The following is a 13,017-nucleotide window of genomic DNA, read 5'->3' on the forward strand; positions in this document are numbered from 1 at the left end:
TCTTATTTTAGTAAGTCTCGCTGTTACTCAATAGTCCCAAAACAATGGTATTATTCAAGTCCAATGTTGCTCCTCAGAAAGTTCAATAATCATAGTTCTTTACATCTCAGGATTATTAATCAGTTCCATTTAAGTAGCTCAGGCAGCTTCCATAAATCAAAAGTCACTTTACTTTACTTAAGAGTCTTCCTCATTCTCACAATAGGGTCTCCAGTAATCATAAAGTAGTTAGTTTTAAGAACAGTAAGTATCACCACAGTCTTCCAGATGAATATATGAACATATATTCCCAGGCTTGTAGGTGTTTGGTATATTTTCCATTCACCAGTAGATGGAGCCCTCAGCTTAGGTTTCAGCATTGTTTCAAGTCTGATAAATGGATTAATCCAATTTTAGTTGTTTATGGAAGCAAAGTTGGCTATTCAGGTAGATAGTTCCAGCATTTTATAATGCCTGTCCAAAACAACACCTGCCCAGTTTAAAAATCCAATGTTCTATGTTTTAAAAGGTCTTTAATTTTTCTCCCCTTCCCTTCTTTTGGGTTTAGGATTTTTCTCTCTATGGTTGTTCGCAGCTTTAAGAAATAGTTCTAAGAGTCTCTTTTCCTGGATATTCTTTTTTTCTTTTCTTTTAAAGTTAGGGTCTAAATAAAAAAGAATCTTCTCACCCAGCTCTAGTCACTGCTGATCTACACTGCACCTGCACATTTCTTTGTTGCCTTGGCTGTCCCAGCTTCATGGCAGCGATGATGACTGCCTCTTTTCTTTGGGTGAAGCAGAAGAGTTGCTGCTCTCCACGACCTGCAGGGCACCCCTCTTTTCTTTACTGCCCCTAGAGGATGTCTTTAGCTCCTTTCTGAGCCTTCCAATGGGGAGAGCTCAGCACGAGAGTGTGGGGACCCGCTCCTCGTGTCCGATCTCGCTGTGACATCAACCGGAGGTCTCCTCTTCCAGATACTCTTCCAGGGCAGCCCCATGTAGAGCATATAATACAATACAATACAATACAATACAATAGTAGAGTTGGAAGGGACCTTGGAGGTCTTCTAGTCCAACCCCCTGCCTAGGCAGGAAACCCTATACCATTTCAGACAAATAGCTATCCAACATCTTCTTAAGTATGAAGTATGAAGTAGTCCAACTAGGGAGTAACAAGATCAAGGATAACTGTGAACAGAGCCTCCAGATCCTGGAGTGGGTGCAACTGGAGCACAACCTGAAGCTGTTCAAAGGCCCTTCTAGCCACAACTGCTACTTGCTCCTCAAGCAGAAGTCATGAATGCTAGATTGCACAGATCAGGAGTGCAACCCTACCCTATTCAACACCAATACTGTATATCTAGAACTGGCAGGCTCCAAAACTTTCCCACTCTTGCCAAATTTAAACTGAAGCCTTTGTTCCCCATTCAAACCCTTACAACTTCCAACCATCAGAATAAGATCTTCCTGACAATCACTTCATTTATCAGGGGCAGAGATGTAAAATTGGGTATCATCAGCATACTGATAGTATTTCACCGTGATGACAGATGAGCTCACCCAGCACCCTCATGTTGATATTAAATAGGAAAGGAGAGAGCATCAAACCCTGAAACACCCCACATAGTATGGGCAAAGGACATAATTTTTCCTCTCCAACTTCTCTGAAGCTGTTGTACAATACTATTAGCTCTATTAATAATGTTATTATTAATTTACATTGGAGATATAGAGCTATTCTGATCTGAAACAGGAAGGGTATTTTTATTTATCATGGGCACATTGACTGTAAAGATGTTTGAGGTAGATGGGGCTTTTCTTGGGTTAGGCACTTGGATAGGCGCGGTGGCAAAAGCTATTCCACAGATCAGAATAGCTGTGTATCACTAATGTATAGTCTTGATCTTTAATAAGTTCCATGCCTACGTTCCAAGTTCCAAGCTTATTTTCTGTTATATTTATGTAATATGCATTTCTTTATTTATATATTTACTGCATAATTTATATTTCTTATTTAATAGGGATTCTATAAAGTGGCATATTCAAAGTTGAGTTTTCTGTACCCTCAGCTATAAAACTTTTGCTTCTTTCTATGCTGTATCATTGAAAAGTAGTAGTTAAAGGAGAATTTTCACAACATTTTTATTCTCCCAATGGAATGGTAGGAGAGTGCAAAACATAGGGGAGAGGGTTAGACTGAAAGAAAGTGATTGATGTAAAACAGAACCGTGATTTGTACTAGTTAATATTCTAAATATTGATTGTTGTATCAGTTTGGCTATCAGATACCTTATATGGTATTGAAATATTTTTATATGTATAATGATACAACACAGAGTTTATTTCAAGCTCCTCTATCTCAAATATTAAAACTCAGACTCAAATAAATTCCAGATGTTCAATCTAGGAAACCTTTGCTGTAGCTATACATTTACCGATATTAATTATAATGTAATTATTCCAGTATAGATCATAAAGTTAAATTTTATCTGAATTTAAGTTATATATTCACAGAATCGATTGCCTAAGCTAATATTAAATATAGCTCCTTGATCCTGAGCTATGTAGCCATGTCATAAGACACAGTAGAAAAAAAAAAAAGTAATAAAAGAATAAGTTCTTATAAAATGCAGGTTGTACTCACTTCACGTAATATAATCATTGATCACTTCAAGCATATGTGATTTAATATACATTCAACTGTGTGTTCTTTATAAGCTTATTTAATCATGCTTTGCACTTAGTCAACAAGAATAAATAATTTTTAACTAAAGTAACTCAAAAGCTACTATCAAGATGACTAATTGTAAGCTACCACTTTTGAGGACCACAAACGGAGTTACCAAAGCTTGTGGCTAACGTTCAGACATATTGAATATTGCTGCATTCAAAATTATACAATGATTAGAGAAAAGACATTCTCTATTCTTATTGATGACTGGAAACCTGTTATGGACTTTTTGTACAAAAATGGGGTTGGGGATTTTGATTAGACAGGGTACATTATAGAAAGAAGAGCAGTATGAATAATTTTAGACACACCAAATTCATTTAATTATTTTATTGATTCAATTTCTATAGCCGCCCATCTCAACCAAGTGACTTTGGGCAACTTGTATTCCAAAATTATAAAACAATTTAAACAATTAAAAAAAACATTAAAACAATAGGAGCATCCACAAAATAAGTAGAAACAGCACCTGTGATGATTAATCAACTAGTACTAAGGCCAAATAATAGGACCGTAACACATTCTGAGCCCCAAGCCCGGGTACAGTTGTATTGATGTGAGGGATGGCAGAAGCTACTTTCATTTTTACTTTTTTCTACTTTTTTTTCTTGCACTTGTTCTTTGATTTTTTCATTTTTGTTTTTCTTCCTATAGTTTCTTAGTTTTACCTTGTTTAAAGGTTTTGATAAGAATTATATTAAATATATATTAAAATTATATTTTAAAAAACTACAGAATCAGAGATATTGATCTTCCTCAAAATGTTACCTCTTTCCTAAAATATACAATAATATAATCTACCACCCTCTGCCTATACTCATTCTTATGCAAATTAAGTCACAGTTACATAGTCATCTTCAAAGTTAAAGTTTGGAATAAATGTATCAATCACATATATTTTCACAGAATATTATTACTGGTACCTCATCCCAAAGCAAGGAGAGACTTTATAATAGAATCAGAAGCCACAGATTACACACCATACTTCAAACTCCAGAAAAAAGAGGAATACAACTAGTAGAGAGAAAGAGGTGACTGTCTATTTGGAGTAGAGAGTAGATACAAAAAGAATTTCATTTCTCTTTTTGTGGAGTGATAGAATGTATGTGTCAGATCTCAAAGGAAAGTATAAATGTTTTTTTGATAATCTCACCAAAATGAGCTATTAGATTTCATAGTCTAGTGAAATTATCCTATTAGTAGAAACTGATTGTTATGACTGAAGAGATAATGAGGTTTAGCAATTCTGTGGACTAAATAAAACTACTGAGACATTGAGTGATGAGTTGATAAAGTTCTTGTGGACTTAGTTGTAGTCCACAAGATACAGGTAGTCCTTGATTAACAACAGCAGTTGGAACTATAATTGCTATTGCGAAGTGATGTGGTTGTATAATGTGATGTCAAGTGATCTCATTATTTAGTAATGGCAATTCCAGCAGTTGCACTTGCTGTCATTAAGCAAGAATTGCACAGATTGTTAAGCAAGGACCTCCTCTGACCACCTGCTTCTCCACTGACTTTCCTTATGAGAAGCCTGCAGGGAAGATTGCAAAAAACAATCACATGACTATGGGATGCTGCAATGTTGCAATTGTGAGCTGTGCACTGAGCACCTGGAATGCATGACCCGGGGGAACACTGCAATGGCCAGAACTCTGATGACCTATCATAACTACCACTCATTGATGACCTGTTGTAAGCTTGAATGTTCATTGAACAAGTGATGATCATACAAGAACTACCTTTACTTATATTACTATGGCTTTAAACAGTAGTATTTTGGGGTAGCATTTTCTGGAATGGTACAGGGATCATTTATAAACTGCCTCTGTCAACGTGGACCATAGACTATAGTGGCGTTCTGAAGTTCTGTCACTTTATCCTCTCTTTTCCCTGTCCTCTTTTCCTCTATTCCTTTCTCCTTCCAAATAAGTTCTTGCCCTATGGAACTCTTTTGTAAAGTTACTTTCCGTCCCCCTTAGACGGCCCTCGTTCTGCAGGCTGGAGAGAGCATATGGAACGACGGCGAAGATTTGAATTTGATTTTCGAGACCGAGATGATGAAAGGGGTTACCGAAGAGTACGATGTGGCAGTGGCAGTATGGAGGATGATAGGGATAACCTTCCTGAATGGTGCTTAGAAGATGCTGAGGAGGAAATGGGGACTTTTGACTCATCTGGGGCATTCCTGTCCTTAAAAGTAAGGAACTTTCTGTTGATTTGATACGTGACATGAATTATGTGCAGCTGGTAGAATAAATTTTGATGTATATATTATCCTTAGAAAGTGCAAAAGGAGCCAATTCCTGAGGAACAGGAAATGGATTTCCATCCTATAGAGGAAAGGGAAGATCAGTCAGATTCAGAAGAAAATCATAATGAAGAAGCCAAAGAATTAGATAAGACCCTTTTGAGAGAAGGAGTTACGACAGACCGAATAATAGCAGGTAAGAGGGATTTATTAGATTTATGCTTCATCCGTTGTTCTAAGCTGTCAAATTAGTTACATAGATTTATTCATTCCATTTCAGAAGAAACAGAAGAAACAGGGAAAGAATCTTCACCATCCACCAGGTCAGGTACGTCACCAAAATCACAGTCACAGGAACCATTACCAACAAGCCGCATTGAAAGGAAGGAAGACTGTATTCCGGTAGCAACAGAAAAATCAGAATTTGAAGAAAGCCAAATGGAGAATATTCCACTATCCAAAGTGCCCAATAGAGAAGGTAATAAAAATAAGCGTGGAAGATACGAGAAATTTAAATACCATTGAAATTGGAAACATCTGAAAAATGGTTCAGAAAGAATGAAAAGATGGTTTAAGCACTTTTGACTGATTACCAACAACATTAACTGCTTCATTGTAACTGTTTACTCAGATATAGCAGCATTTCATTCTTGGATAGACTTGAAAAATAAATGTGATTTTTAGTATATTTCATAGATGACATGTGCTGCAAAAAAAATTATGAATTTTGAGGGGCTGACTATATAAATCTTTTTTTTTAAAAAAAATAGGCTGGTTAATGCATATTTTGTACATGTATTTGGTGATAGCTTTATCCCTTGAGAAGATTGCCCTGTCCCTCAGTCATCTGTAGAGAGAAAGTATTTTTTAAACAAGGACTTAGGTGGATGGTGAGTCTAGGAATAATAATAACAATTAACCCAAGTCTTTGGGAAACACTGGATAGCTGGACCAAAATGCTAAATCCAGTCTCCACATTTGACTGGTTGTGCAATCAACCATCGTATATTAAATATATATGTCATCCAAATCTCAGTGGTTCCATAATCAAAGAAATTAAAATCATTAAAAGATTTTTAAAAATGGCAAGTGCAATGAAGCCAGGCGCCTCACTCTCCATCACCAAAGCCCAGGGTTAAGAGCCAGGTTTTCATGGCTCTTCAAAACAAATGAACCAGATTTGGCTTGCAGATTGCTTATGGCCTATCAGTAGTATAATATATTTATTTTATAAGTTTTAACTCCAAACTTGTTTGAATATGTTATTCAGTCAGTATCATGAAACCTAGCTAGAGCATGTTAAGGGCAGGAAGCTCAAGGGGCATTTTTTCCTGTTGCTTTCTTTAAAAATAAATTGCATATGTGGGAAGCAGATGTAAAGATGATAGAAAAGAGAATGTTATTTCTGATGAATTATGTAATACTACCCAAAATAATTTTGTATCTGTTGTTTTCCTCCTTTTAGACTCTCCTTCTACTGTCCAGTCTTTGCCACAAATTCCTTCAGAAGCAGTTTCCACTATCCCTTCTTCAGATTCTAATCCAAATTCGGCCTTAAGGTGTGTTCAAGCATCAGTTATGGCTGCTCCTGGTATGGGAAATGCTCTTACTGACCCTGATGATGAAGAGGGCCTCAAACATTTAGAACAGGTAAAAACTTCTGTAAATTATTACTTTTTCAATTAATTTGTACTTCCCTTGGATACAGCACAGGTACAGTATAGGTGGTACCTTGCTCAACAGTAGTAACTGTAAAAGGGATCTTGGAGTCCTAGTGGACAACCATTTAAATATGAGCCAGCAGTGTGCAGCAGCTGCCAAAAAAGCCAACACAGTTCTAGGCTGCATAAACAGAGGGATAGAATCAAGATCACTTGAAGTGTTAATACTACTTTATAATGCCTTGGTAAGGCCACACTTGGAATACTGTATTCAGTTTTGGTCATGATGTAGAAGAGATGTGGAGACTCTAGAAAGAGTGCAGAGAAGAGCAACAAAGATGATTAGGAGACTGGAGACTGCTCCCTGAAGCCTCTGGAGCAGTCAAAAGGACCCTCCGAGCAAACCGGAAGTCTGTTCCAAAAACTTCCGGTTTGCCCGTAGGGCCGGTTTTTTGTGCTCCCGAGGCTTCAGGGAAGCTCATGAAGCCTCCGGGGGGGCGGGGGAGGCTCTTTCCGCCCTCCCCAGGCTCCTATAAAGGCTCTGGAGCCTGATGAGGGCAAAAAACTCAGCTGGCCAGCACGCACATGCCTGCTGGCCAGCTGACAGGGCAGCGCCTTGCGTGCCCTGACAAATGGCTCCATGTGCCACCTGTGGCACATGTGCCATAGGTTTGCCATCACTGTTATAAGGGTTTCCTGCCTAGGCAGGGGATTGGACTAGAAGACCTCCAAGGTCCCTTCCAACTCTGCTATTGTATTGTATTGTACAGCTATCAAAAAACCCTAAAATTTTCATATCTGTCTGTTTGTAACATTCAGTTGGGTGAAAATGGAAGGTGTAAGGACAACAAATATCAAACCATAATAACTCAAATGAGCTAACGTACAGAATGATTCCATGGCAATTAAATTTGGGGAAGTTGTGGCTGTTTTCAGTGCAAGCGCATCTTTCAATTACTCTTCCCAGGAACCTGTAGGTGGTGCAGCACAAGTGAAGATGGGAAGTCTACAATACTTTCTTGTTTCCCACTTCCCTCTGGCTCCTGAACCCACCCAGGACGTCTGATAGAAAAATAATGAAATGCCAGCACTTAGCATATAAAAACAAGTATTGCTAACTCAGAAAGTTGGGGAGAATTGGGGAGTACATCAATGTGATTTTGTTATTTATAACAGTTGTGATTGATGCCATTTTAAAAGACTTTAAAAAGTATCTACACTTGTGCTACATAAAATGAAGTGTTTTCACCACTCTGACAAAAAGGAAAGGAACGTCAGATCTATAGTGATTCTTCATCTGTATTTTAATTACTTCCTGGAAGTGTCTTGCTTGAGGATAAACAGTTTTCATTTATTGATCTATAATTTGCTAGTTTCATAATCCTATAGTGCTGTATTATACCTTCCTCTGCTTTATTAGTAGATGATACCACACAGTAGATTTGCATTTCGCCATTCAATCTAGCCCCAGCACCTCAACCTTCCCTTATGCCTCAGATAGTTGTGTCATCTCTTTTTTCTTGGAAGTCTTCCATAAGAACTTCTTAGTAGCTAAACAGTTTGTTTGGAGATCATATTAAGCATGGGCTCTTCATTATCAAGTTTATACACTTTGGTATTCACTTTGAATTTTCAGATACCTTTTGGCATTTCTTCATTTTATGCTCCAGTGGAAGGTATTCCTTAAAAAACAATCTGCAGATGTAGTGAATCATGAGAGACTTGATCTGTATTTACCTAATAATATTTCTTCTAGTCCATGATTTCTCTAGTTTACCCCACACTGATGTCAAAATAATGGATATCAATCCTTTCATCTTCTCTCATAGAAGTTTGCATTTGTAGTAGCTGTGAGTCCACCTTTCCTTGATCCAATTTCTGATACTGAGTGGATGAGGGTTCAGTGAGGTCTTTTTTCGCTTACCTTAAGTCATATTTGGGACCACCCTGAAGATCACCCAGTTACTTGGTTGTAAATAGAACCTTTGTGTGACCAAAAGTGAATTCATGTAATTGACCGTCTCTCGATGCTAGTGATCTCAAAGTTCTTTTCACTGATTTGTGATTTACAGGAAACTTAATTTAATAAGTAATTCATCTTCAAGTTCTAATGCACAATTATTGTTGTCTGCTAAATCAGTGTTGTATTGACTAACAAACAACATTCTTTCAAACTGCCTTTTAATGCAGAGACTCATTTGTTGATTTCATTGATTATGTGATCGGTTTTCATAGAGCATCCTAACATATATATAATGATGTGCAATGTAAGACCAGTCTTAAGGATTTTAAACAGCTTTTTTTCTTTTCTACCCCCAACCATAATAATTACAAAGGTATTTTCACTATGTTTCAGTGATTGCTTACACCTATATTCTTCATAGCAAATTCTTTTTTCATTATAGCAAGCAGAAAAAATGGTGGCATATTTGCAAGATAGTGCCTTGGATGATGAAAGATTAGCAGCCAAACTTCAAGAGCAGAGAGGAAAGGGTACGTCAATACCACTACACCATGAGTCCATGCAAAAATGGTTCTACAAAGATCCTCAAGGAGAAATTCAGGGTAAGTGTTTTGGGTTGGGGTGAGTTTTTTGGGGTGGGTTTTTTTTAATTTAGTTTGGTTTGGGTTTTTTGTTTCATTTTGTTTTGTTAGAAACAAGAGAAATCACACACAAGATGGATGGATGGACAGACAGACAGAATTTCCTTTGGGAAGATTATCAGCTAAAAGCACAGTTTTGCTGAAAACAGGAAGTAATGCTGGTTTTTGGCAAAACTGTCATAAAATGTAATTACGTAAGTGGCCAAGCATCTGAAATACGGTCACATGACGATGGAATATGTGACCATGAAATCCAGATCATAAGTATCTTCTCTCCTCCCACCCTCCAGCTTGATATGTCAGGACTTTGAATGGTCACTAAGTAACTATTTGTAAGTCAAAGATTACTTGTAGTCCAGAAAGTCATCATGAGTCAAAGCTGACTCAAGGGCACCAATAAATAAATAGGTAAAATATTTAAAATGATCCCTAATATATTTACATGCATCTGTGATTGTTTGTACAACATTGATTGTATGCTTTCTCACTTATTTCTGTGGATTTCAACTTTGTATATATGTTGGCGGGTAATTTTGCAGGTCCATTCAGTAATCAGGAGATGACAGAGTGGTTCCAAGCTGGATACTTCACAATGTCGTTATTGGTGAAAAGAGCATGTGATGACAGCTTCCAGCCCCTTGGAGACATCATGAAAATATGGGGCAGGGTCCCTTTCACTCCAGGGCCAGCATCACCTCTGCATATGGTAATTTCATATACTGAATTAAAACAATTGGACAAGACAAGACAATTGTAGGAATTTATTTATATATTTTTGTACTACAGTGAACTTTAGGGAGACTGCCTCAATTTTCCATGTTTATTTTTAAGAGAGAGGTGCGAAAAGCCTCGTGTGGAGCAAGAGAGTTGTACGCATAGTACTTACTATTAAGGCAGAGTCAGCTTTCATTTTCATTGATTTTCAATGAAATTCAATTTCAAAAGCTTATTTTCAATAAGCTTTTAAGTAAAATTGCTTCAGGTATTACTTTACCATGGATATCAATGAATGATATATATCCGTGATGGCGAACCTATGGCACGCGTGCCGGAAGTGGCACGCAGAGCCATTTCTCCTGGCACGCGGAGCCATCTCCAGTTCCTCTTCCGGGTTCGGGTGCAGCAGCCAGCTGGTCTTGACACGCATTGGCGTGCCAGAAAGCAGAAGTGGAGCCGCCCGGTGCGCATGCGCACGCTAGGAACGTGATCTTTTTGTTTCCAGGGTGCACATGGGTGACGGCCATTTGGTGATCTGGTTCCTGGCACGCATGCACACCAAAAACCAGCAACAGGAAGAGCAACGGCCGCGTGTGCCCAAAGACACAGAGAGGGGTTCCTGGCCATCGCTTCTTAGTAGAGCTGTGGTCGGGGCTTCCTTCCCTCCCCTGCCTGAGTGGGCTACTTGCATAGAAGCAACCGGGCAGCCACCGGCTGGAAGCAGCAGCACAACAGTCTCTGTTACCAGGGGCGAAGGGGTGGCGGTGGCGAGAACGGGCGACCGCCGCCCCTTTGTCTCTTCCCCAACAGCGGCTGTTGTGCTTCCGCTTCCAGCCAGGATGCTGGTGGAGGAGCTGCTGGCGGGGAGGTGAGCTACCTGCATAAAGACGCCGCCGAGGGTCTGGCAGAATATATCCCAGCTGGAAGCGGCATCGCTCCAGACCGTGGATCCTCATCAGAGCTGCAGGCTGGAGCTCTGAAGAAGTCTGCTCAGGCGGGGGGAGAGGGGAGGGAGGGACGCCTGAGACCGCCCGTCCTTGCCATCGCTACTCCTTTGCTGTTGCGCTGCTTCTTCCAGCCAGGATATATTCTGCCAGACCCTCGGTGGTGTCTTTATGCGGGTAGCTCTCCTCTCTGCCAGCATCCCGGCTGGAAGCAGAAGCGCAACAGCCGCTGTTGGGGAGAGGATGAAGGGGCGGTGGTCGCCCGTTGTCTCCACCGCCACCCCTTTGCCCCTGGTAACGGCAACTGTTGTGCTGCTGCTTCCAGCTGGGACACTGGATGAGCTGCTGGCAGGAAGGCGAGCTAACCGCATAAAGTCGCCGCCGAGGATCTGGCAGAATATATCGCGGCTGGAAGCAGCAGCGCTCCGGACCGCGGATCCTCATCAGAGCTGCAGGCTGGAGCTCTGAAGAAGTCTGCTCAGGTGGGGGGGGGACGCCTGGGACCGCCCGTCCTTGCCATCGCTACTCCTTTGCTGTTGCGCTGCTTCTTCCAGCCGGGATATATTCTGCCAGACCCTCGGTGGTGTCTTTATGCGGGTAGCTCACCTCTCCGCCAGCAGCTCCTCCGCCAGCATCCCGGCTGGAAGCAGAAGTGTAACAGCCGCTGTTGGGGAGAGGATGAAGAGGCGGTGGTCGCCCGTTCTCTCCACCGCCCCCCCCTCGCCCCTGGTAACAGCAGCTGTTGCGCTGCTGCTTCTAGCCGGGACGCTGGATGAGCTGCTGGCAGGGAGGCGAGCTACCCGCATAAAGACGCCGCCAAGGGTCTGGCAGAATATATCCCGGCTGGAAGTAGCAGCGCTCCGGACTGCAGATCTTTATTAGAGCCGCGGGCTAGAGCCGTGCAAGCAGCCCGCTCGTGTGGGGAGGGAGGGAAACCCTTGCCCACGCTTGCCACCGCCGCCCCCTCACCCCCAGCGGCTGTCACAGTGCTGCTTCTGGTTGGGATGCTGGAGCAGCCAGAAGAAGGAGAAGCTGCCGTGGGGGAGGTGGGCGGGGCAGACACCAATTGCAAATGCTTCTCCCCCAGTGCAGTCCGAGAGACAGCAAAGAGCCTCGGGAGGGTGGGGGAGGCTGTTTTCACCCTCCTCAAGCTCCTTGAAAGCTTCTCGAGCCTGGGGAGGGTGAAAAACGGGTCTATCGCTTGCCAAAAGGGAGGGGTCACACGCATGCGCAGGGCGTGTTTGCGCGCATGCGCAATGGGGGGTCGCGCACATAGCATTATTGGTATGGCACGCCTGCGTACGACCCCCCTGCGCTCCCCCCGCTTTTGGCACGGGAGCTCAAAAAGGTTCGCCATCGCTGATATATATCATTCTTATTTCAGCTCTCCAACTGGAATGATCCCTTATAGCATGCCCTCATACTAGAGATTGGTTCCACACCGTAGGGGAGAGACTATTTCAGTATATGTTCTTATGGATTTACATATTACCTGAAAAACACAAGGCAACATATGATTTTATCCATATGGGAACTTATAAGATACTCACAACGATTACAGTTGGTATTAGATCTTATGTGATTCAGATGCCTGTGCTGGAAATTGAACATTTAGCATTGAGATTTTTACAGTGTTCCTAGCTTTATGAGCTATAATGGCCCTTGTCAATTTGCAGGAAGGGGATATCGGGATAATTTTGCATATGCAGCCTACCTGGGCTCAGATATGTCACTTTATCTGATAATTTCTGGTGACTATGTTACTATATCAGTGTAGTTTTCTTGGTATAATTTACATTTTCTTCTACTTTTCATTGAATAAACTAATTTTATATTTATTTTATATTCCTATTTTTTATAGAAGTATTGCTGAATTGGCTATGGGTTCAAAAAGTATTGCTGAGTAAACTTATATATGAAACTTTGTTTTTTCACATGCAGCAATATTTTTAAAAAGAGAAATTGTTTAGTAAAACAATCACATACATCTCATAAAAACATAGAACCAAATTGCTTTAACAATTCATTTGAAAATAAAGTCGATCCATGCTATTAATGGAAAAGTTAAACAGTTGTGGCACAACAGAAAATATCTTTCTTTTATTCCTACCAATGTAACCTTACTTTA

General features: G+C 40.7%; 2 protein-coding genes across 4 annotated transcripts in view; both read left to right on the plus strand.

The window, feature by feature from the left end:
* AIRE (autoimmune regulator) overlaps positions 1–13,017 on the plus strand; it is a 178,411-nt gene that overhangs the window by 141,749 nt on the left and 23,645 nt on the right. The gene's annotated exons all lie outside the window — the stretch shown is intronic.
* Positions 1–13,017, plus strand: part of GIGYF2 (GRB10 interacting GYF protein 2) — a 107,784-nt gene that overhangs the window by 67,917 nt on the left and 26,850 nt on the right. For all 3 annotated transcript variants that reach the window (XM_081955311.1, XM_081955312.1, XM_081955310.1), the window contains 6 exons: positions 4,695–4,912; positions 4,997–5,159; positions 5,244–5,441; positions 6,429–6,613; positions 9,030–9,189; positions 9,768–9,934. In XM_081955311.1, coding sequence (XP_081811437.1) covers positions 4,695–4,912; positions 4,997–5,159; positions 5,244–5,441; positions 6,429–6,613; positions 9,030–9,189; positions 9,768–9,934 — 1,091 coding nt within the window. The remainder of the gene's footprint in view (positions 1–4,694; positions 4,913–4,996; positions 5,160–5,243; positions 5,442–6,428; positions 6,614–9,029; positions 9,190–9,767; positions 9,935–13,017) is intronic.

The sequence above is a fragment of the Natrix helvetica genome, assembly GCF_964273705.1.
Source record: "Natrix helvetica genome assembly, chromosome: 5".
NCBI classification, from domain to species: domain Eukaryota; kingdom Metazoa; phylum Chordata; class Lepidosauria; order Squamata; family Natricidae; genus Natrix; species Natrix helvetica.